The sequence below is a fragment of the Scyliorhinus canicula genome, chromosome 29, assembly GCF_902713615.1.
Source record: "Scyliorhinus canicula chromosome 29, sScyCan1.1, whole genome shotgun sequence".
NCBI classification, from domain to species: domain Eukaryota; kingdom Metazoa; phylum Chordata; class Chondrichthyes; order Carcharhiniformes; family Scyliorhinidae; genus Scyliorhinus; species Scyliorhinus canicula.
The window spans coordinates 9,517,690-9,542,689 of NC_052174.1; the positions used below are offsets into that span (position 1 = coordinate 9,517,690).

At 56.3% G+C, this 25,000-nt stretch overlaps 1 protein-coding gene across 3 annotated transcripts in view; it reads right to left on the reverse strand.

The window, feature by feature from the left end:
* The window catches only part of tfr2 (transferrin receptor 2), a 63,333-nt gene that overhangs the window by 34,794 nt on the left and 3,539 nt on the right, over window positions 1-25,000 (reverse strand). For 2 of the 3 annotated variants that reach the window (XM_038786977.1, XM_038786978.1), the window contains exons 2-5: window positions 13,896-14,030; window positions 9,313-9,505; window positions 7,580-7,784; window positions 4,552-4,692 (exon numbers count right to left, since the gene is read on the reverse strand). In XM_038786977.1, coding sequence (XP_038642905.1) covers window positions 4,552-4,692; window positions 7,580-7,784; window positions 9,313-9,505; window positions 13,896-13,928 — 572 coding nt within the window. In that variant the 5' untranslated portion in view covers window positions 13,929-14,030. The remainder of the gene's footprint in view (window positions 1-4,551; window positions 4,693-7,579; window positions 7,785-9,312; window positions 9,506-13,895; window positions 14,031-25,000) is intronic. The other variant, XM_038786976.1, reaches the window with a different exon arrangement.

Genomic DNA, 25,000 nt, shown 5'->3' on the forward strand with positions numbered 1-25,000 from the left:
GGATGTGGGGTATATCAGTGTTACAGTGAAGGGTTGGGGTATCAGAGAGTGTAACAGTGAGGGTGTGGGGTATATTACAGTGAGGGGTGTGGGGTATATCAGTGTCACAGTGAGGGGTTGGGTATATTACAGTGAGGGGTGTGGGGTATATCAGAGTGTTACAGTGAGGGTGTGGGTATATCAGAGAGTGTTACAGTGAGGGGTGTGGGGTATATCAGTGTTACAGTGAGGGGTGTGGGGTATATCAGAGTGTTACAGTGAGGGGTGTGGGGTATATCAGAGTGTTACAGTGAGGGGTGTGGGGTATATCAGTGTTACAGTGAGGGGTGTGGGGTATATCAGTGTTACAGTGAGGGGTGTGGGGTATATCAGAGTGTTACAGTGAGGGGTGTGGGGTATATCAGGTGTTACAGTGAGGGGTGTGGGGTATATCAGAGTGTTACAGTGAGGGGTGTGGGGTATATCAGAGTGTTACAGTGAGGGGTGTGGGGTATATCAGTGTTACAGTGAGGGGTGTGGGGTATATCAGGTGTTACAGTGAGGGGTGTGGGGTATATCAGGTGTTACAGTGAGGGGTGTGGGGTATATCAGTGTTACAGTGAGGGGTGTGGGGTATATCAGAGTGTTACAGTGAGGGGTGTGGGGTATATCAGTGTTACAGTGAGGGGTGTGGGGTATATCAGTGTTACAGTGAGGGGTGTGGGGTATATCAGTGTTACAGTGAGGGGTGTGGGGTATATCAGTGTTACAGTGAGGGGTGTGGGGTATATCAGTGTTACAGTGAGGGGTGTGGGGTATATCAGACTGTTACAGTGAGGGGTGTGGGGTATATCAGTGTTACAGTGAGGGGTGTGGGGTATATCAGTGTTACAGTGAGGGGTGTGGGGTATATCAGAGTGTTACAGTGAGGGGTGTGGGGTATATCAGTGTTACAGTGAGGGGTGTGGGGTATATCAGTGTTACAGTGAGGGGTGTGGGTATATCAGTGTTACAGTGAGGGGTGTGGGGTATATCAGAGTGTTACAGTGAGGGGTGTGGGGTATATCAGGTGTTACAGTGAGGGGTGTGGAGTATATCAGTGTTACAGTGAGGGGTGTGGGGTATATCAGTGTTACAGTGAGGGGTGTGGGTATATCAGTGTTACAGTGAGGGTGTGGGGTATATCAGTGTTACAGTGAGGGGTGTGGGTATATCAGTGTTACAGTGAGGGGTGTGGGGTATATCAGTGTTACAGTGAGGGGTGTGGGGTATATCAGTGTTACAGTGAGGGGTGTGGGGTATATCAGTGTGTTACAGTGAGGGGTGTGGGGTATATCAAAGTGTTACAGTGAGGGGTGTGGGGTATATCAGAGTGTTACAGTGAGGGGTGTGGGGTATATCAGTGTTACAGTGAGGGGTGTGGGGTATATCAGAGTGTTACAGTGAGGGGTGTGGGGTATATCAGTGTTACAGTGAGGGGTGTGGGGTATATCAGTGTTACAGTGAGGGGTGTGGGGTATATCAGTGTTACAGTGAGGGGAGTGGGGTATATCAGTGTTACAGTGAGGGTGTGGGGTATATCAGTGATACAGTGAGGTGTGTGGGGTATATCAGAGTGTTACAGTGAGGGGTGTGGGGTATATCAGTGTTACAGTGAGGGGTGTGGGGTATATCAGTGTTACAGTGAGGGGTGTGGGGTATATCAGTGTTACAGTGAGGGGTGTGGGGTATATCAGTGTGTTACAGTGAGGGGTGTGGGGTATATCAGAGTGTTACAGTGAGGGGTGTGGGGTATATCAGTGTTACAGTGAGGCGTGTGGGGTATATCAGAGTGTTACAGTGAGGGGTGTGGGGTATATCAGTGTTACAGTGAGGGGTGTGGGGTATATCAGTGTTACAGTGAGGGGTGTGGGGTATATCAGTGTTACAGTGAGGGGTGTGGGGTATATCAGTGTTACAGTGCGGGTGTGGGGTATATCAGTGTTACAGTGAGGGGTGTGGGGTATATCAGTGTTACAGTGAGGGGTGTGGGGTATATCAGTGTTACAGTGAGGGGTGTGGGGTATATCAGTGTTACAGTGAGGGGTGTGGGGTATATCAGTGTTACAGTGAGGGGTGTGGGGTATATCAGTGTGTTGCAGTGAGGGGTGTGGGGTATATCAGTGTTACAGTGAGGGGTGTGGGGTATATCAGTGTTACAGTGAGGGGTGTGGGGTATATCAGTGTGTTGCAGTGAGGGGTGTGGGGTATATCAGTGTTACAGTGAGGGGTGTGGGGTATATCAGTGTTACAGTGAGGGGTGTGGGTATATCAGTGTTACAGTGAGGGGTGTGGGGTATATCAGTGTTACAGTGAGGGGTGTGGGATATATCAGTGTTACAGTGAGGGGTGTGGGGTATATCAGTGTTACAGTGAGGGGTGTGGGGTATATCAGTGTTACAGTGAGGGGTGTGGGGTATATCGGTGTTACAGTGAGGGGTGTGGGGTATATCAGTGTTACAGTGAGAGGTGTGGGGTATATCAGTGTTACAGTGAGGGGTGTGGGATATATCAGTGTGACAGTGAGGGGTGTGGGGTATATCAGAGTGTTACAGTGAGGGGTGTGGGGTATATCAGTGTTACAGTGAGGGGTGTGGGGTATATCAGAGTGTTACAGTGAGGGGTGTGGGTATATCAGTGTTACAGTGAGGGGTGTGGGGTATATCAGAGTGTTACAGTGAGGGGTGTGGGATATATCAGTGTTACAGTGAGGGGTGTGGGGTATATCAGTGTTACAGTGAGGGGTGTGGGGTATATCAGAGTGTTACAGTGAGGGGTGTGGGGTATATCAGAGAGTGTTACAGTGAGGGGTGTGGGGTATATCAGTGTTACAGTGAGGGGTGTGGGGTATATCAGGGTGTTACAGTGAGGGGTGTGGGGTATATCAGTGTTACAGTGAGGGGTGTGGGGTATATCAGTGTTACAGTGAGGGGTGTGGGGTATATCAGTGTTACAGTGAGGGGTGTGGGGTATATCAGTGTTACAGTGAGGGGTGTGGGGTATATCAGTGTTACAGTGAGGGGTGTGGGGTATATCAGAGTGTTACAGTGAGGGGTGTGGGGTATATCAATGTTACAGTGAGGGGTGTGGGGTATATCAGTGTTACAGTGAGGGGTGTGGGGTATATCAGTGTTACAGTGAGGGGTGTGGGGTATATCAGTGTTACAGTGAGGGGTGTGGGGTATATCAGGGTGTTACAGTGAGGGGTGTGGGGTATATCAGGGTGTTACAGTGAGGGGTGTGGGTATATCAGTGTTACAGTGAGGGGTGTGGGGTATATCAGAGTGTTACAGTAGAGGGGTGTGGGGTATATCAGAGAGTGTTACAGTGAGGGGTGTGGGGTATATCAGTGTTACAGTGAGGGGTGTGGGGTATATCAGTGTTACAGTGAGGGGTGTGGGGTATATCAGAGTGTTACAGTGAGGGGTGTGGGGTATATCAGTGTTACAGTGAGGGGTGTGGGGTATATCAGTGTTACAGTGAGGGGTGTGGGGTATATCAGTGTTACAGTGAGGGGTGTGGGGTATATCAGTGTTACAGTGAGGGGTGTGGGGTATATCAGAGTGTTACAGTGAGGGGTATGGGGTATATCAGTGTTACAGTGAGGGGTGTGGGGTATATCAGTGTTACAGTGAGGGGTGTGGGGTATATCAGTGTTACAGTGAGGGGTGTGGGGTATATCAGTGTTACAGTGAGGGGTGTGGGGTATATCAGAGTGTTACAGTGAGGGGTGTGGGGATATATCAGAGTGTTACAGTGAGGGGTGTGGGGTATATCAGAGTGTTACAGTGAGGGGTGTGGGGTATATCAGAGAGTGTTACAGTGAGGGGTGTGGGGTATATCAGTGTTACAGTGAGGGGTGTGGGGTATATCAGTGTTACAGTGAGGGGTGTGGGATATATCAGAGTGTTACAGTGAGGGGTGTGGGGTATATCAGAGTGTTACAGTGAGGGGTGTGGGGTATATCAGAGTGTTACAGTGAGGGGTGTGGGGTATATCAGAGTGTTACAGTGAGGGGTGTGGGGTATATCAGAGTGTTACAGTGAGGGGTGTGGGGTATATCAGAGTGTTACAGTGAGGGGTGTGGGGTATATCAGGTGTTACAGTGAGGGGTGTGGGGTATATCAGTGTTACAGTGAGGGGTGTGGGGTATATCAGTGTTACAGTGAGGGGTGTGGGGTATATCAGTGTTACAGTGAGGGGTGTAGGGTATATCAGTGTTACAGTGAGGGGTGTGGGGTATATCAGTGTTACAGTGAGGGGTGTGGGGTATATCAGTGTTACAGTGAGGGGTGTGGGGTATATCAGTGTTACAGTGAGGGGTGTGGGGTATATCAGTGTTACAGTGAGGGGTGTGGGGTATATCAGTGTTACAGTGAGGGGTGTGGGGTATATCAGAGTGTTACAGTGAGGGGTGTGGGGTATATCAGTGTTACAGTGAGGGGTGTGGGGTATATCAGTGTTACAGTGAGGGGTGTGGGGTATATCAGTGTTACAGTGAGGGGTGTGCTGTGCATTGACCGCGGTACCTACCTGTTTGGGAATGGCAGTGTGACGTAGTGTGAATCTGCCCAGACGTGATTGAGGTGGAAGGACTTGAGTTTTCCGTGGATCATTCTGGTCAGTTCGTGGAGATGTGGGGAACCTGCTGGGTGGGATCTGTTGCTCATGATCCTGCAAAGAAGAGGTTTTTTCACGCTGTTAATTCCTGTGTTGTGACAAAAGTGATGCATGTTTCTGCCATGCCTATTCTGGGCAGTGGAGGCTATTCAGCCCTCCCCTCCCCTGCTGGCTCTCTTGCCGACCTCTCCTACTCCACCGAGCTGCACATTTGACTCCCTCATCGATTTCTCCCTATTGAAATCTGCGATTGCATCTGCCCACGCTCATTCAGACAGCGCGTTCGAGCTCACGACAACTTGCTGCTTCAAAAACATTTCTCCCCATCTCCTCCCTGGCTCTTTGTCCAATCACCCTTCACGATCCCACTCAGGATCAGCGATCAAATTGCGCCTGGGGTGTCTAGGTTGGCGGATGAGTGTCATTCAAACCAGTCTCAGTTTCACTTTTGACTTTGAGCGGAACGCAGCATAGCTCTGGTGCCTTCCTGTCGTCCACCCATTGTATAACTGTCCCCATGCGCCCAGTCTTAATAAATGAACCCACATCGCGCCTACCCAATCGCTTATCAGTGATTGGCACCTTTATATCAGCCCAGTGCCAATCGCACCTGGCGTATGTATGCCAATGGGAGGGGGTGGATTAATTGGTACCCTGGGCAGTTTCAGAATCTTAAGAGGGTCGGCGGGGGAGTGGAGGGGAAAGGTACAAAGGAACATCGCAAGTTAACAAGGTTCATCGGCAATGTTGGTGATGCACTGGTGTTGACTGGGTTTCAACCGGAAGGTCTGGGCTATTCTCTTCACCTTTCATCGGAGTTTAATTAAAAAAAAATTAATTTACGGGATGTGGGACGTCGCTGGTGAGCCGCCTGCTGGAACTCGCTGCAGTCCCGTGAGGTGTAGGTACACCCTCAGTGCTGTTAGGGAGGGAGTTCCAGGATTTGACCCCAGCGACAGTGAAGGAACGGCCGATATATTTCCCAGTCGGGGCGGGGAGTGACTGGGAGGGGAACCTCAAGGTGGTGGGGTTCCCAGGTATCTGCTGCTCTTGTCCTTCTAGATGGTAGAGGCCGTGGGTTTGGAAGGTGCTGCCTAAGGAGCCTTGGTGAGTTGCTGCGGTGCATCTTGTAGACGGTACACACGGCTGCCACTGTGCGTCGGTGGGGGAGGGAGTGAATGTTTGTGGAAGGGGGAGCCAATCAAGCGGGGCTGCTTTGTCCTGGATGGTGTGGAGCTTCTTGAGTGTTGTTGGAGCTGCGCTCATCCAGGCAAGTGGAGAGTATTCCATCGCACTCCTGACTTGGGCCTTGTAGATGGTGGACAGGCTTTGGGGGGGGGTCAGGAGGTGAGTTATTCTCCGCAGGATTCCCAGCCTCTGACCTGCCCTGGTAGCCACAGTATTAATGTGGCTGGGTCCAGTTCAGTTTCTGATCAATGGTAACCCCCAGGATGTTGATAGTGGGGGATTCAGCGATGGTAACGCCATTGACTGTCAAGGGGGCGATGGTGAGGTTGTTTCTTGAAGGAGATGGTCATTGCCTGGCCGCTTGTCGGCCCACTTTGAGCAAATGATTGCTTGGTTTGCTTGCATGTCACAGAACCAAACGGATCTGCTGATGGGTGAATAACCATCGGTTTGGGCGCCTTAATGACTCCAAGACGGAGCTCAAGAGGAATGGCAGAGCCAGAAGCCGGCCGCATACCTCCGGAAGATATTGCTCTTTGTGTGGGAAGGCGTCACGTACGGATAGGGAAGAGGAGGGGGGGGGTGGGGATGTCATTCCCAGGCGAAAGGGAAACTGGTTGCTGGAGATGCGTTAGTTCCACTCGGCAACGTTCCAAATCTCTTTGCACGCCCAGTGACGAGCTAAGGCTCCCGCGGCTCATTATTCCTGAGGCAAGTCGCTAAGACTGTCACCAGCGGCTGTTAGCTTGAAGCGGAGGGGACATCCCCTTCTGCGTGGGGCAGCACGGTAGCATTGTGGATAGCACAATCGCTTCACAGCTCCAGGGTCCCCGGTTCGATTCCCGGCTTGGGTCACTGTCTGTGCGGAGTCTGCACGTTCTCTCCGTGTGTGTGCGTGGGTTTCCTCCGGGTGCTCCGGTTTCCTCCCACAGTCCAAAGATGTGCGGGTTAGGGTGGATTGGCCGTGATAAATTGCCCTTAGTGTCCAAAATTGCCCTTAGTGTTGGGTGGGGTTACTGGGTTATGGGGATAGGGGTGGATGTGTTGACCTTAGGTAGGATGCTCTTTCCAAGAGCCGGTGCAGACTCGATGGGCCGAATGGCCTCCTTCTGCACTGTAAATTCTATGATCACTCCGCATCAAGCGTGGCCAACCAGGAGTCTCTCCCTCTCTTACCGCCAGCCGTCTTTGGGCGGATTCCGCAGGTTGACCCTCGACCTCTTATGGCCGGGCGATGATTGCACTGCCCTTGGGCACTGAGTCCTGGGGTGGGACATGAACCCCCGGCGTCAGGTCCAGAGGTGGGGACGTTACCCAACCCGGCCGCTGCCTGAGACACGCAGCGGACTATTTCTGTACCGGAGATACGGGGAGGGAGAGGGGGAACGTGGAGGAACGTGGAAACCGCAACAATTAAGTAGCGACTTTAAGAATAAAAGACTTGAGCCTGGTTTGGGAGGGGCCCGCTTTGAGTTGAGCCAACACATGCGCCGGGGAGATTCAGAAATAAGAAACGCGGGGTTTAAGGTGGAGGAGGAAGGTCGCGTCCCCCAGGGCTGCGATGCGCCCAACTGGAAGGTGAACGGTATGGGGGGAATGGGACGTGGGGGAATGGGACGAGGTGGAGATGGGATGAGGAGGAGGCTGGTGTGGGGCATAAACGTTACAATGGGGCAGGTGGGCTGTACGATCGTTTTCTGGGCTGGGGGATTTGGTGCAAATCGATTGGCGCAAAGGGACAGCGAGGGCCTACCTGGTAATTTTGGCGATCTCCTGCCCATCCAGGTAATTTTTCAGCATGGCCTTCAGGTCTCCCCAGTACAAGACCTTCTCTGAGCTCGTGTCAGGGTTCGGCCAGTAATCACAACCGTCCCCTCTCAGGGGCTCCCGATTTGTCTCCTCAACCTCTGCACAGGACGTACAGTTACCCCGAGAACTCACATAGCCAAGTATGAATGCTGCATGCAGAAACAGAGAGAGCAGTCCATGAGTCCCACATTCTCCCCACTCCCCCGTGGGAGCGAGTCCCACATTCTCCCCACTCCCCCGTGGGAGCGAGTCCCACATTCTCCCCACTCCCCTGTGGGAGCGAGTCCCACATTCTCCCACTCCCCCTGTGGGAGCGAGTCCCACATTCTCCCTACTCCCCCGTGGGAGCGAGTCCCACATTCTCCCCACTCCCCCTGTGGGAGCGAGTCCCACATTCCCCCCACTCCCTGTGGGAGCGAGTCCCACATTCTCCGCACTCCCCTGTGGGAGCGAGTCCCACATTCTCCCTACTCCCCCGTGGGAGCGAGTCCCACATTCTCCCCACTCCCCCTGTGGGAGCGAGTCCCACATTCCCCCCACTCCCTGTGGGAGCGAGTCCCACATTCTCCCCACTCCCCTGTGGGAGCGAGTCCCACATTCTCCCCACTCCCCCGTGGGAGCCAGTCCCACATTCTCCCCACTCCCCTGTGGGAGCGAGTCCCACATTCTCCCCACTCCCTGTGGGAGCGAGTCCCACATTCTCCCCACTCCCCTGTGGGAGCGAGTCCCACATTCTCCCCACTCCCCCGTGGGAGCGAGTCCCACATTCCCCCCACTCCCCTGTGGGAGTGAGTCCCACATTCTCCCCACTCCCCTGTGGGAGCGAGTCCCACATTCTCCCCACTCCCCTGTGGGAGCGAGTCCCACATTCTCCCCACTCCCCCGTGGGAGCGAGTCCCACATTCTCCCCACTCCCCTGTGGGAGTGAGTCCCACATTCTCCCCACTCCCCTGTAGGAGCAAGTCCCACATTCTCCCCACTCCCCGTGGAGGCGAGTCCCACATTCTCCCCACTCCCCTGTGGGAGCGAGTCCCACATTCTCCCCACTCCCCCGTGGGAGCGAGTCCCACATTCTCCCCACTCCCCTGTGGGAGTGAGTCCCACATTCTCCCCACTCCCCCGTGGGAGCGAGTCCCACATTCTCCCCACTCCCCTGTGGGAGCGAGTCCCACATTCTCCCCACTCCCCGTGGGAGCGAGTCCCACATTCTCCCCACTCCCCCTGTGGGAGCGAGTCCTACATTCTCCCCACTCCCTGTGGGAGCGAGTCCCACATTCTCCCCACTCCCCTGTGGGAGCGAGTCCCACATTCTCCCCACTCCCCCGTGGGAGCGAGTCCCACATTCTCCCCACTCCCCCGTGGGAACGAGTCCCACATTCCCCCCACTCCCCGTGGGAGCGAGTCCCACATTCTCCCAACTCACCCTGTGGGAGCGAGTCCCACATTCCCCCCCCCCCCCCCAGTTCAAGGGACAATTGAGGACGAGCGCGACGGGCAGGTTGGGGCACAGCAGGATCCCGCAGTGAGCGGCGGTTCTCGGGCAGTCCTCCAGAATGGCTGCTCCGAGCAGGCAGAGCCATGGCCTGGCTCGGCCCTGAGAGGGTGGGGAGACATGCTGGACAGACGGAACGCCTGGTCCCCACCCTCCCTAAAGGACCCGAAGCGGGGGCCACTCACCGATAATCAGGAGAAAGAGTGAGACCAGCACCAAGTACATCAAGGCTTTCTTCCGGTCCTGGGACCTCTGTACGATCAGTCCCACCTCCTCACTGGTGACGGCAGACTCCCCCGATTCGTCCTTCATCCCGTCGCTCTGATCTTCCTGCTCGTTCTGCCGCCGGTAGATGGAGTAGGAGGTGTGTCTCTCGCTCTGCCGGGACAGAAGGGGGAAAATCAAGAGGTTATCAACCCCAGTTGGCCCGATTTCTCTCGTGGGCCCAGCCAGACTATTCAGAGAGCAGCAACCGCCCGAGCCCCTCTCAAGTACAGGGTGGTATTCTCCCCCCCCCCCCCCCCCCCCCCCCCCCCCACGCCGGGTGGGAGAGTCGCCGGGGCACCGCGTGAGTCCCGCCACACCACCCCGGCACCCACGCGCAATTTTCCCACCCCCCCCCCCCCCCCCCTAGAGAATCGCGCCTGGCCGCTCGGAGAATCACAGCTGGCCGTTTGGAAAAGGCGAGCGGCGATTCTCCGGCCCGGATGGGCCGAGCGGCCGCCCCAACACGAAAGATTCGCGCCGGCGCCGACCACACCTGATCGCTGCCGACGGGAACTGTGCGGGAACGCTGGGTGGGCGGCCTGTGGGGGGGGGGGGGGGGGCGGCCTGTGGGGGGGGGGAGGGGGGGCCTGTGGGGGGGGGGAAGGGGAGGACGGCAACCGCGCATGCGCGGGTGACGTCATTTACGCGACGCCGCTTTTCACGTGGCGCCAAGGCCCGGCGCGCGTAAAAGACGCGGCCCCCGCTCCTAGCCCCCCCCCCCCTCCCCCCCGGGGGGCGGGAGAATAGGGGGCTGGGAGCGGCCTCCGACGTCGGAGTGAAACACTCCGATTTTCACTCCAGCGTCGGGACTTTTTGGGCGAAATTCTCCCCCCCCCACGACGGGTGGGAGAATAGCGGGAGGGCCTTCCCGACTTTTTTGACGCCCTCCCGCTATTCTCCCACCCCCCCGCCGAAATCCCGACACGAATCGCTGCCGCCGTTTTTTTACGGCCGGCAGCGATTCACAGCTGTTAGAGGGCCGAAGTCCCAGCCCTTTACGACCTTTTTACGAACGGCAAACACACCTGGTCCTGCCGTTCGTAAAAACGTCGTGACCACCTGGAAAAAAATAACCATGGCACCGATTGGCACGGCAGTACCACGGCCGTGTCAAGGGTGCCATGGGCCCGCGATCGGTGCCCACCGATCGCGGGCAGCGGGCCCGATGCCCGCGCACTATTTGTCCTTCCGCCGCCCCGCAGTATCAATACGCGGGGCGGCTGAGGGGCAACCCGGACCGCGCATGCGCGGGTTTCGCGCAAAAACGCGATGACGTCACCCGCGCATGCGCGGGTGGCGTCTTCCCACCTGCGCATGCGCGGCTGACGTCATATGACGCGTCAGCCGGCGCTAAGTCCGACAAGCGGGTTTAACGATTTTCGTTAAGCCCGACTTGTCGGAGCCTCCGACGTCGGGCTGCTAGCCCCGACGGGGGACCAGAATCGGTCCCCCGTCGGGAAGGGGCGCGATGCCGTAAAACCCGCCCGGGTTTTACGGCGGTTTGACGATTTTTCCCGTTTTGGGAGAATTTCGCCCTTTGTCTCCCGATGGGAGAATCCCGCCCCACAGGCTCTGAGTCTCACGTGGCTAAACATTCAGTGTTCGTTGACAGAACGAACCACGGGCACGTACGCAAGGTGTAGTCCAAACTCGGGGGGGGAAACGCCATGCTGGTTTCCGCACAGGTCTGTGTCCTGCCCACAACTCCCTCGCAACTCTGCCCATCTCACTCTATCCATCACACTGTGGGCAGTACAGTTAACCTAGGAACTAACTCCGTGCTGGCTACAACACAGGTCTCTGTCCAATCTCAACTCTCTCTGTGCTCTGGTCATGTGACTCTTTATATCACACTGCGGGTTGTACTTTTTAAATTCCTAATTTTTTAATCCCCAATTGCCCCTTGAGAAGATGGTGACCACCTCCTTCAGCCGCAGCAGTCCCTATGGTGTAGGTACACCCACTGTGCTGTTAGGGAGGGAGTTCCAGGATTTTGACCCCAGCAACAGTGAAGGAACGGCCGATATATTTCCCAGTCGGGGCGGGGAGTGACTGGGAGGGGAACCTCCAGGCGGGTGGGGTTCCCAGGTATCTGCTGCCCTCGTCCTTCTAGATGGTAGCATGGTGGTTAGCATAAATGTTTCACAGCTCCAGGGTCCCAGGTTCGATTCCCGGCTGGGTCACTGTCTGTGTGGAGTCTGCATGTCCTCCCCCTGTGTGCGTGGGTTTCCTCCGGGTGCTCCGGTTTCCTCCCACAGTCCAAAGATGTGCGGGTTAGGTGGATTGGCCGTGCTAAATTGCCCGTAGTGTCCTAAAGAGTAAGGTTAAGGGGGGGTTGTTGGGTTACGGGTATAGGGTGGATACGTGGGTTTGAGTAGGGTGATCATTGCTCGGCACAACATTGAGGGCCGAAGGGCCTGTTCTGTGCTGTACTGTTCTATGTTCTATGGTAGAGGTGGTGGGTTTGGAAGGTGCTGCCTAAGGAGCCTTGGTGAGTTGCTGCAGTGCATCTTGTAGACGGTACACACGGCTGCCACTGTGCGTCGGTGGGGGAGGGAGTGAATGTTTGTGGATGGGGAGCCAATCAAGCGGGGCTGCTTTGTCCTGGATGGTGTGGAGCTTCTTGAGTGTTGTTGGAGCTGCGCTCATCCAGGCAAGTGGAGAGTATTCCATCACACTCCTGACTTGTGCCGTGTATGGGTTGTCCCTGTACACTGTTCCCAGCCCAACATTAACCCTTGCAATGTCAGATACCTTTACACAAGGGTCACCTGTGGAGACATTAGGACGAGTGAGCAAAATTCTTGGCCAAAGTGGTCAGTTTTAAGGAATGTTTCAAAGGAGGGGAGAGCGAGGCGGAGAGGTTCAGGGAGGGAATTCCAGAGTTTAGGGCCTCTCAGGCACCTGGAGGTCCAATGGCGGAGTGATGGGAAGGGAGGGGGGGGTCGAATTTGGAGGGGTGCAGGGATCTCGATGGGCTTGCTCAACTGGAGGAGATTCCCGGGACGGGCGATGAGAATTTTAATACCGTCACTCCGGCCTGGAGGCAATATCGGTCACCACGGCGTTGGTGATGGGGGAGGGGGGGGACTGGTGCACCAGAGTCCTGGGGGGGGGGGGGAGCTTCCACAAGGCGGAAAACGGGATAACGGCCAGCTGAGTTTGGAGGTAACCAAGGCTGAATGGGAGGGTAGGGGGAGGAGGTTTCAGAAACATCTGAGCTCAGGGAGGGGTACATGAGAACTAGGAGCAGGAGTAGGCCATCTGGCCCCTCGAGCCTGCTCCGCCATTCAATGAGATCATGGCTGATCTTTTGTGGACTCAGCTCCACTTTCCGGCCCGATCACCATAACCCTTAATCCCTTTATTCTTCAAAAACTATCTATCTTTACCTTAAAAACATGTAATGAAGGAGCCTCAACTGCTTCACTGGGCAAGGAATTCCATAGATTCACAACCCTTTGGGTGAAGAAGTTCCTCCTAAACTTAGTCCTAAATCTACTTCCCCTTATTTTGAGGCTATGTCCCCTAGTTCTGCTTTCACCCGCCAGTGGAAACAACCTGCCCGCATCTATCCTATTTATTCATAATTTTATATGTTTCCATAAGATCCCCCCTCATTCTTCTAAATTCCAACGAGTACAGTCCGAGTCTACTCAACCTCTCCTCATCCAACCCCTTCAACTCTGGGATTAACCTAGTGAATCTCCTCTGCACACCCTCCAGCGCCAGTACGTCCTTTCTCAGGTAAGGAGACCAAAACTGAACACACTACTCCAGGGGTGGCCTCACTAACACCTTATACAATTGCAGCATAACCTCCCTAGTCTCAAACTCCATCCCTCTAGCAATGAAGGACAAAACTCCATTCGCCTTCTCAATCACCTGTTGCACCTGTAAACCAACTTTCTGCGACTCATGCACTAGCACACCCAGGTCTCTCTGCACAGCGGCATGCTTTAATATTTTATTGTTTAAATAATAATCCCGTTTGCTGTTATTCCTACCAAAATGGATCACCTCACATTTGTCAACATTGTATTCCATCTGCCAGACCCGAGCCCATTCACTTAACCTATCCAAATCCCTCTGCAGACTTCCAGTATCCTCGATGGATAGAGGTGAGTTAGAAAATGGGGGTGAAAGTAGGCGATCTTTATGACGGAGAGGGTGTGCGAATGGAAACTCAGTGTGGAATCGGGCAGGACAGGGGGAAATAGGAAGGTCCCAGATTCCGGGGGGTCTTGCTGAACCCGGGATACAGCAGGAGCGAAGAGGACTGTAATCAGGACCCCCTTCCCCAAGGGCCGCCCCCTTGAGGATTGCCCACCCCGCTCCCACCCCCACTGGGTCCAATAACCCGTGGACCCCCGCCCCCTTGGGCTCAGCTATGGCGGATAACTGTGCCCCCCCTCCCCCCACCCTCACCGAGGCCCCGGACGGTGGGGAGGGGGCGGACGGGAACGGCGTTGGCTGGGATCAATCGAGATTCGGGTCTTACCACAGCTGCCAATGCTGCTCTGACCGTTTCCATCTTCCTCTCAATCCCCCGCCTCCTCGCTCGCCGCGCCCAATGTCAATCTCCCCGCGGGTGGAAATTGTTCGCCAACGAGTCGAACTCTCGCAAGGTTGGAGCCTGGGCGGAGAAAAGACAGGGGTTATCGCAGGGCCCACTCAACTCTACCCGCACCGGAGAATCGGGCGCGTAATCCGGGCCTACGCCCTGCAGTGCTGAGGGAGTGCTGCCTTTTGGATGAGTAATTCAGCTGAGGCCCCATCAGCCCTCCCCTAAGGAATAGACGTTGGGATAGGCCCTTCGGCCCCTCCAGCCTATGCCAACATTCGGGGCTGATCGTCTCCCGCATCTTCTCCTATCCCCAAATCCCTTATCATCCCAAATTGATCTTGGCCTTGAACATGCTCAATGCCCCCTGGGGTCGACAAATCCAAAGATGCGCCAGCCTTCGAGTGCAGATGGTTCTCCTCATCCCAGTCATAAATGGCCGCCCCCTTACTGTGAGACTGTGAGCCTGCCTCACAGCTCCAGGGTCCCGGGTTCAATACCGGCCTCGGGTGACTGTTAGGGGTTTGCACTTACTACCCCTGTCTGCGCGGGGGTTCCTCCGGGTGCCCCGGTTCCCTCCCACAGCTCAAAGACGTGCAGGGTAGGGCGGATTGGCCGCGCTAAATCGCCCCTTCGTGTCCACAAAGGGTGAGGTGGGTTACGGGGATAGGGTGGAGGTGTGGGCTTAAGTAGGGTGCTCTTTCCAAGGGCCGGTGACGATTCGACGGGCCGAATGGCCTCCTTCTTTAAGGATTTAAGGATCTGGATCGGCGCAGGCTGGGAGGGCCGAAGGGCCTGTTCCTGTGCTGTAAGTTTCTTTGTTCTCTTTGTTCTTGCACTGTGGGGATTCTAAGGACTCTTTGAGAATTGGCCAGTTCAATGAGATTGTCTCTCACTCACCTGAACCCAAGGGAATGTAGGCCCAGTCTACTCAATCTCCCCCTCAGAGGCTATTAATCTAATCCCAGGAACCAGCGAACCTTCATTGCGTTCCCTCTTGGGTAAGTATGGCCTTGCTTCTGTCAGGAGATCGAAAAATGTACATAGTATGTCCAGTGTGGCCTCACCAAGGCCCTATATAATTGACGTGCAACATCACTACATGTACCATTGGGCTTGCTGTAGTCACGTGACCTCTACTCCGAGGCCCACTCCCTGAAGGCAACCACCTTACAATCAGTTCATTAAAGATGGGGGGGAATCATAGAATTTACAGTGCAGAAGGAGGCCATTCGGCCCATCGAGTCTGCACCGGCTCTTGGAAAGAGCACCCTACCCAAGGTCAACTCCTCCACCCTATCCCCATAACCCAGTAACCCCACCCAACACTAAGGGCAATTTTGGACACTAAGGGGCAATTTAGCATGGCCAATCCACCCTAACCTGCACATCTTTGGACTGTGGGAGGAAACCGGAGCACCCGGAGGAAACCCACGCACACACACGGGGAGGACGTGCAGACTCCGCACAGTGACCCCAAGCCGGGAATCGAACCCGGGACCCTGGAGCTGTGAAGCAATTGTGCTAACCACTGTGCTACCGTGCTGCAGATAGGGTTTGAAAACCTGGAAGAGCTGCAGGGAAGCCGTGGCTATTAAAAAAGGAAGGCAGAAACGTTCAAATCTGTCAAAAGCTGCTGAAAAAAAAAACAAGAAACTGGCGGCACAGGCTCGAGGGGCCGAGTGGCCTACTCCTGCTCCTAATTCGTCTGTTCGAATCGGGAAGTGCTGGTGTAGAAGGTCACCATCGACAGGACGGATGAGAGGGAGCCGGGGAACTGGGAGAAGGGAACAGATTCCGGAAAGGAAGTGAGGTGTGAGAGAGTGACGCTGAGGTAGCTGGGGGAGCGAATGGATGCAACACCTGCCTTCCGAGGACAGTTTCAGCCCCTTCCCCCTCACTCTCTGTCCCCTCAAATATGCCCTCTTCCCAAGTCAAAAAGAGGGCGGCGTGTCGGGAGCGCGGGAGTTCTCCCAGGGCAGAGCAGAAGAGGCGGAAACGGCTGCTGAGCTAGCGAATAAACTCCCGGTTCTTACAAGGCCTTGTTGTCAAGGTTTAGTGAGCCCAACACCTTTACAAAGCCCCCCCTCCCCCTCCCTCCCTCCCTTCCATCCCACCCCAATGCCCTCCCCAACACTCTCTCTCCCTCTTTTGCACCTGCGACCTCCTGACATGGAGGTCAGAGTGCAGCTAACCGAGCCCAGGCCCTAACAACCAGCCGATCTTACGAGGCCTCAGTTTGAAACTCGGTGGGGGTTCGACACTCTCCGCAGTGGAAAGGCACACAGCGGTTTCTCCGAAACCCGTGCCATTAGCAAATGCCGCACCCACGACTGGGCCCTCCCTGATAACGGGCGGAGAGCTGTGGGCCTCTGATTCAGGCCCATCCCGCCCCTATCAGGATCTCGCTCTGCTCATCGGCGTTCTCGTGTTTAAAGCAGATGCTTTTTTTCCCCATTCTTCCACCCATTGTCGGAACAAGTTAACTTGGGGAGTGGGGGGGGGGGGGGGGGGATACAGCGGTAAAAACGCTGAACCTGTCGTCCAGGCGTGGGTTCAAATCCCACCATGGCCGGTTGGCACGATTCAAATTCAATTGATAAAAGAATCTGGAACATATAAATCTAGAGTTATTTCTGTAGACCTTGAATCGTTCAGCGATTGCTCTACAAAGCCCCATCTGGTTTGCGCATATCCCTCGAGGGAAGTCTGCCCACCAGGGGGGGGGGGCACGGTAGCACAGTGGGTTAGCACTGTTGCTTCACAGCGCCAGGGTCATAGGTTCGATTCCCGGCTTGCGTCACTTCGCGGAGTCTGCACGTCCTCCCCGTGGGTGCGTGGGTTTCCTCCGGGTGCTCCGGTTTCCTCCCACAGTCCAAAGATGTGCGGGTTAGGGTGGATTGGCCGTGCTAAATTGCCCCTCTGTGTCCAAAAAAAAAAAGGCTGGGTGGGGTTATGGGGATAGGGTGGGGTACGAGCTGAGGTAGGGTTGCTCTTTCCAAGGGCCGGTGCAGACTCGATGGGCCGAACGGCCTCCCTCTGCACTGTAAATTCTATGATTCCCTGTCCTGGCCTACATGTGATTACTGAGAGTGACATTACCAATAAAGCACCATTCCCCCCCCCCCCCCCCCCCCCCCCCCCGCAGGGCCGTACCAGCGATGGGGGTTAGGGTTAGGGGGAGATGCGGTTTGTGGAGGGGAGGGGGGAGGGGGTAGATCTTTTTAGGGACCAGTTTAGGCTGGAGAAGCTGGACTGCTCTGATTGGAGTCCAAATGGACGAACGGTGACCTGACAGAGGTGTACGAGATCACGACAGGTTTAGACGAGGCAGACGAGGAGAAGACGAGACAAGGGCGAGGGACACACACACAGATTGAAGGCCTTTGAGCAAAGAGGAGGGGGCCGGTCAGGAGGAACACAAGTGAATCGAATGTTTTCCAAATGGGGAAAGCGCAGAGTAGTCCTTGTTCACGATTCTCTTAAGGTTAACGTCCGGGTTCAGTCGGCAGTTAGGAAGGCAAACGCAAAGTTAGCATTCATGTCGAGAGGGCGAGAATACAAGACCAGGGTTGTACTTCTGAGGCTGTATAAGGCTCTGGTCAGACCCCATTTGGAGTATTGTGAGCAGTTTTGGGCCCCGTATCTAAGGAAGGACGTGCCGGCCTTGGAAAGGGTCCAGAGGAGGTTCACAAGAATGATCCCTGGAATGAAGAGCTTGTCGTATGAGGAACGGTTGAGGACTCTGGGTCTGTACTCGTTGGAGTTTAGAAGGATGAGGGGGGATCTTATTGAAACTTATAGGATACTGCGAGGCCTGGATAGAGTGGATGTGGAGAGGATGTTTCCACTGGTAGGAAAAACTAGAACCAGAGGCCACAGCCTCAGACTGAAGGGACGATCCTTTAAAACAGAGATGAGGAGGGATTTCTTCAGCCAGAGGGTGGTGAATCTGTGGAACTCTTTGCCGCAGAAGGCTGTGGAGGCCAAATCACTGAGTGTCTTTAAGACAGAGATAGATAGGTTCTTGATCAATAAGGGGATCAGGGGTTATGGGGAGAAGGCAGAAGAATGGGGATGAGAAAATATCAGCCATGATGGAATGGCGGAGCAGACTTGATGGGCCGAATGGCCTAATTCGGCTCCTGCCTCTCAACTTGGAACCCGCCGCCCATGGCGGTGGCGGAAACGGAGACGATGAATAATTTCACAACGGCTTCGGACAAGCACTGGAGGGAAATAAACTGGGCAATGGAGGTAGAGCGTCGTGGGGAGGGGAGGGGGCGAGGGGTGGCTGAATGGATTACTCCACAGAGAGCCAGAACCCCCGTGGCTAAACGGCCTCCTTCTGTGCGATAATCTTCTTCGAACAGACTGACTCGAAATTCGATGGAAGAGGCTTGACCGCAACTAGGCCCGAGCCCTGCAGGGGGGGGGGGTGGTCACCGAGAGCTCTCGTTCAACCTCGCCCTATCTCCAAGGAGCAGATGTGAAGCTGCGGGAGGAAGGCGGGCGGGGGGGGGGGGGGGGGGGGGGTGGAGGGAGAATCGGGGAGGGGAGGAGAGGGGGGTGGGGGTGGGGTACGTCCACGATAATGTGTGTCAGCTCAACATGCAGTCCGATAACGACGATAGGAGGTGGGTGGGGTGAGGATGGTGACTGGCTTTCCTGGAACAGTGCAGCCTGTTGGTGAGGGGGGGGGGGGGCTTCAGGAATGGGACCCTCTTGGGAGCCGCGCAGTAAATAGATGTTGGGTTAAGGCCTTGCCATTTCCCTGCAGGCCGAGGGCCCTCGCTCCCGTCGGCCATCGGTGGCTTTTGATGCCGAGACCAGTCGGAAGGAGGCCCCCCAGCTCGTCCTGGCACAGCCGGTCGGTGAGGGCCTACTCGACGTAGGCCCCACCTCCCTGCACTCGGTGCTCAGGCCTACAGGTCGAGGCTCTCCGAGTGGACGCTCACGCCGTTTCCAAATGGCCTCCCCCACACCATCAGGCAGCGGGTTCCAGATTCCAACCCCCCCCCCCCGACAGGTGACAAGATCACCCCCCCATTTTCCCTCTAATCCTTCCGCAAATCACTTTAAATCTCCCCCCCCCCCCCCCCCCCCCCCGCCCTCCTCTGTGCCGTGGAAAGCAACCCCGGCCTCTCCGATCTTTCTTCCCCAGTCCCTTGAGAGCCTTTTTCCTCGGATGGTGATGTCCAGCACGAGGGGACACAGCTTTAAATTGAGGGGAGATAGATATAGAACGTAGAACGTAGAACGTAGAACAGTACAGCACAGAACAGGCCCTCCGGCCCTCGATGTTGTGCCGAGCAATGATCACCCTACACAAACCCACGTATCCACCCTATACCCGTAACCCAACAGCCCCCCCAACCTTAGTTTTAAGGACACTAAGGGGCAATTTAGCGTGGCCAATCCACCCTAACCCGCACATCTTTGGACTGTGGGAGGAAACCGGAGCACCCGGAGGAAACCCACGCACACACACGGGGAGGGCGTGCAGACTCCACACAGACAGTGACCCAGCCGGGAATCGAACCTGGGACCCTGGAGCTGTGAAGCATTTATGCTAACCACCATGCTACCGTGCTGCCCCAGATGGGACAGATGTCAGAGGTAGGTTCTTTACTCAGAGAGTAGTAAGGGCGTGGAATGCCCTGCCTGCAACAGTAGTGGACTCGCCAACACTAAACGCATTCAAATGGTCATTGGATAGACATATGGACGATAAGGGAATAGTGTAGATGGGCTTTAGAGGGGTTTCACAGGTCGGCGCAACATCGAGGGCCGAAGGGCCTGTACTGCGCTGGAATGTTCTATGATCTCTGTTCCCAACAAAAGGTGCAGATACAAATGTAAGCATAATCGAGTATGTAACACCCCCCCCCCCCCCCCCCCAACTACACACACACTCCCTCCATCTCCTCTCGCTGATCCCACCCAAACTAAACGTGACTACCCTAACTCCCCCTCCTCCCTGGCATCGTTTTCGTTTTATTCTTTCACGGGATGTGGGATTCGCTGGCCAGGCCCGTCCCTAATTGCCCCTCGAGAGGGTGGTGGGTGAGTCGCCTTCTTCAACCCGCTGCAGTCCCTGTGGTGTAGGTGCACCCACCGTGCTGTTAGGGAGGGAGTTCCAGGATTTTGACCCCAGCGACAGTGAAGGAACGGCCGATATATTTCCCAGTCGGGGTGGGGAGTGACTGGGAGGGGAACCTCCAGGTGGGTGGGGTTCCCAGGGATCTGCTGCCCTTGTCCTTCTAGATGGTAGAGGCCGTGGGTTTGGAAGGTGCTGCCTAAGGAGCCTTGGTGAGTTGCTGCGGGGCATCTTGTAGACGGTACACACGGCTGTCACTGTGCGTCGGTGGTGGAGGGAGTGAATGTTTGTGGATGGGGGAGCCAATCAAGCGGGGCTGCTTTGTCCTGGATGGTGTGGAGCTTCTTGAGTGTTGTTGGAGCTGCGCTCATCCAGGCAAGTGGAGAGTATTCCATCACACTCCTGACTTGTGCCTTGTAGATGGTGGACAGGTTTTGGGGGGATCATTGAAACAGAGAAAGCAGGAGCAGGAGCAGGCCATTCAGCCGTACGAGCCTGCATCGCCGTTCATTATGATCACAGCTGATCATCAGTAACCTGTTTCAACAACCCCACCCCCCCCCCCCCCCCCCCCCCCCCCCCCCCCAATGCTTTGGACCATCATGGGTCATCATGTCCGCCCGTGACGTGACTTGCGTTTGGTCTTCTGGATTGGCGGGGGGTGGGGGGGGGGGCATAATGAGAGCCCACCCCTCCCATCCCAGCTTCGCTGTCTCTCCCTCTGGTTGGCAAAGGGAGGCCATCACCAAAACGGGTGCAGAGGGACCTGGGCGTACGGGTGCAGAGGGATCTGGGTGTACAGGTGCAGAGGGACCTGGGTGTACAGGTGCCGAGGGACCTGGGTGTACAGGTGCAGAGGGATCTGGGTGTACAGGTGCAGAGGAATCTGGGTGTACAGGCAGAGGGACCTGGGTGTACAGGTGCAGAGGGATCTGGGTGTACAGGTGCAGAGGGATCTGGGTGTACAGGCAGAGGGACCTGGGTGTCCGGGTGCAGAGGGATCTGGGTGTACAGGTGCAGAGGGATCTGGGTGTACAGGTGCAGAGGGACCTGGGTGTACAGGTGCAGAGGGAGCTGGGTGTACAGGTGCAGAGGGACCTGGGTGTACAGGTGCAGAGGGACCTGGGTGTACAGGTGCAGAGGGATCTGGGTGTACAGGTGCAGAGGGATCTGGGTGTACAGGGGCAGAGGGACCTGGGTGTACAGGTGCAGAGGGATCTGGGTGTACAGGTGCAGAGGGATCTGGGTGTACAGGCAGAGGGACCTGGGTGTCCGGGTGCAGAGGGATCTGGGTGTACAGGTGCAGAGGGATCTGGGTGTACAGGTGCAGAGGGACCTGGGTGTACAGGTGCAGAGGGAGCTGGGTGTACAGGTAAAGAGGGACCTGGGTGGACAGGTGCAGAGGGATCTGGGTGCACAGGTGCAGAGGGACCTGGGTGTACAGGTAAAGAGGGACCTGGGTGTACATGTGCAGAGGGACCTGGGTGTACAGGTGCAGAGGGACCTGGGTGTACAGGTGCAGAGGGATCTGGGTGTACAGGTGCAGAGGGACCTGGGTGTACAGGTAAAGAGGGACCTGGGTGTACAGGTGCAGAGGGACCTGGGTGTACAGGTGCAGAGGGACCTGGGTGTACAGGTGCAGAGGGATCTGGGTGTACAGGTGCAGAGGCATCTGGGTGTACAGGTGCAGAGGGATCTGGGTGTACAGGTGCAGAGGGACCTGGGTGTACAGGTGCAGAGGGACCTGGGTGTACAGGCGCAGAGAGGTCTGGGTGTACAGGTGCAGAGGGACCCGGGTGTACAGGTGCAGAGGGATCTGGGTGTACAGGTGCAGAGGGACCTGGGTGTACAGGTGCAGAGGGATCTGGGTGTACAGGTGCAGAGGGACCTGGGTGTACAGGTAAAGAGGGACCTGGGTGTACAGGTGCAGAGGGACCTGGGTGTACAGGTGCAGAGGGACCTGGGTGTACAGGTGCAGAGGGATCTGGGTGTACAGGTGCAGAGGCATCTGGGTGTACAGGTGCAGAGGGACCTGGGTGTACAGGCGCAGAGGGACCTGGGTGTACAGGTGCAGAGGGACCCGGGTGTACAGGTGCAGAGGGATCTGGGTGTACAGGTGCAGAGGGATCTGAGTGTACAGGTGCAGAGGGATCTGGGTGCACAGGAGCAGAGGGATCTGGGTGTACAGGGGCAGAGGGACCTGGGTGTACAGGGGCAGAGGGACCTGGGTGTCCGGGTGCAGAGGGATCTGGGTATACAGGAGCAGAGGGACCTGGGTGTACAGGAACAGAGGGATCTGGGTGTACAGGTGCAGAGGGATCTGGGTGTAGAGGTGCAGAGGGATCTGGGTATACAGGAGCAGAGGGATCTGGGTGCACAGGTGCAGAGGGATCTGGGTGTACAGGTGCAGAGGGATCTGGGTGCACAGGAGCAGAGGGACCTGGGTGTACAGGGGCAGAGGGGCCTGGGTGTCCGGGTGCAGAGGGATCTGGGTATACAGGAGCAGAGGGACCTGGGTGTACAGGAGCAGAGGGATCTGGGTGTACAGGTGCAGAGGGATCTGGGTGTGGAGGTGCAGAGGGATCTGGGTGTACAGGTACAGAGGGATCTGGGTGTACAGGTGCAGAGGGATCTGGGTGTACAGGTGCAGAGGGACCTGGGTGTACAGGTGCAGAGGGATCTGGGTGTACAGGTGCAGAGGGATCTGGGTGTACAGGTGCAGAGGGATCTGGGTATACAGGAGCAGAGGGATCTGGGTGCACAGGTGCAGAGGGATCTGAGTGTACAGGTGCAGAGAGATCTGGGTGTACAGGTGCAGAGGGATCTGGGTGCACAGGAGCAGAGGGATCTGGGTGTACAGGAGCAGAGGGATCTGGGTGTACAGGTGCAGAGGGATCTGGGCGTACAGGTGCAGAGGGACCTGGGTATACAGGTGCAGAGGGATCTGGGTGTACAGGTGCAGAGGGATCTGGGTGTACAGGTGCAGAGGGACCTGGGTGTACAGGTGCAGAGGGACCTGGGTGTACAGGGGAAGAGGGACCTGGGTGTACAGGTGCAGAGGGACCTGGGTGTACAGGAGCAGAGGGATCTGGGTGTCCAGGTGCAGAGGGATCTGGGTGTACAGGAGCAGAGGGATCTGGGTGTACAGGTGCCGAGGGATCTGGGTGTCCAGGTGCAGAGGGACCTGGGTGTACAGGTGCAGAGGGATCTGGGTGTACAGGTGCAGAGGGACCTGGGTGTACAGGTGCAGAGGGATCTGGGTGTACAGGTGCAGAGGGATCTGGGTATACAGGAGCAGAGGGATCTGGGTGCACAGGTGCAGAGGGATCTGAGTGTACAGGTGCAGAGAGATCTGGGTGTACAGGTGCAGAGGGATCTGGGTGCACAGGAGCAGAGGGATCTGGGTGTACAGGAGCAGAGGGATCTGGGTGTACAGGTGCAGAGGGATCTGGGCGTACAGGTGCAGAGGGACCTGGGTATACAGGTGCAGAGGGATCTGGGTGTACAGGTGCAGAGGGATCTGGGTGTACAGGTGCAGAGGGACCTGGGTGTACAGGTGCAGAGGGACCTGGGTGTACAGGTGCATAGGGACCTGGGTGTACAGGCGCAGAGGGATCTGGGTGTACAGGTGCAGAGGGATCTAGGTGTACAGGTGCAGAGGGATCTGGGTGTACAGGTGCAGAGGGATCTGGGTATACAGGGTCAGAGGGACCTGGGTGTACAGGTGCACAGGGACCTGGGTGTACAGGTGCAGAGGGACCTGGGTGTACAGGGGAAGAGGGACCTGGGTGTACAGGTGCAGAGGGACCTGGGTGTACAGGAGCAGAGGGATCTGGGTGTCCAGGTGCAGAGGGATCTGGGTGTACATGTGCCGAGGGATCTGGGTGTCCAGGTGCAGAGGGACCTGGGTGTACAGGTGCAGAGGGACCTGGGTGTACAGGAGCAGAGGGACCTGGGTGTACAGGTGCAGAGGGATCTGGGTGTACAGGTGCAGAGGGATCTGGGTGTACAGGAGCAGAGGGACCTGGGTGTACAGGTGCAGAGGGATCTGGGTGTACAGGAGCAGAGGGATCTGGGTGTACAGGTGCAGAGGGACCTGGGTGTACAGGAGCAGAGGGATCTGGGTGTACAGGTGCAGAGGGATCTGGGTGTACAGATGCAGAGGGACCTGGGTGTACAGGGGCAGAGGGACCTGGGTGTACAGGTGCAGAGGGACCTGGGTGTACAGGGGCAGAGGGATCTGGGTGTACAGGTGCAGTGGGACCTGGGTGTACAGGTGCACAGGGATCTGGGTGTACAGGTGCAGAGGGATCTGGGTGTACAGGTGCAGAGGGATCTGGGTGTACAGGTGCAGAGGGTTCTGGGTGTATAGGTGCAGAGGGATCTGGGTGTACAGGTGCAGAGGGATCTGGGTGTACAGGTGCAGAGGGATCTGGGTGTATAGGTGCAGAGGGATCTGAGCGTACAGTTGCAGAGGGACCTGGGTGTACAGGTGCAGAGGGATCTGGGTGTCCGGGTGCAGAGGGATCTGGGTATACAGATGCAGAGGGATCTGGATGTACAGGAGCAGAGGGATCTGGGTGTCCGGGTGCAGAGCGATCTGGGTGTCCGGGTGCAGAGGGATCTGGGTGCACGGGTGCAGAGGGATCTGGGTGTCCGGGTGCAGAGGGATCTGGGTGTCCGGGTGCAGAGGGATCTGGGTGTCCGGGTGCAGAGGGATCTGGGTGCACGGGTGCTGAGATCATTGAAAGGGGCAGGTCAGGTGTCAAGAGCAGTTAATAAAGCAGAGAGGATCCTGGGATTTATTAATAATAATAATCTTTATCAGTGTCACAAGTAGGCTTACATTAACTCTGCAGCGAAGTTCCTGTGAAAAGCCGCTAGTCGCCACACTCCGGCGCCTGTTCGGGTAACACGGAGGGAGAATACAGAATGTCCAATT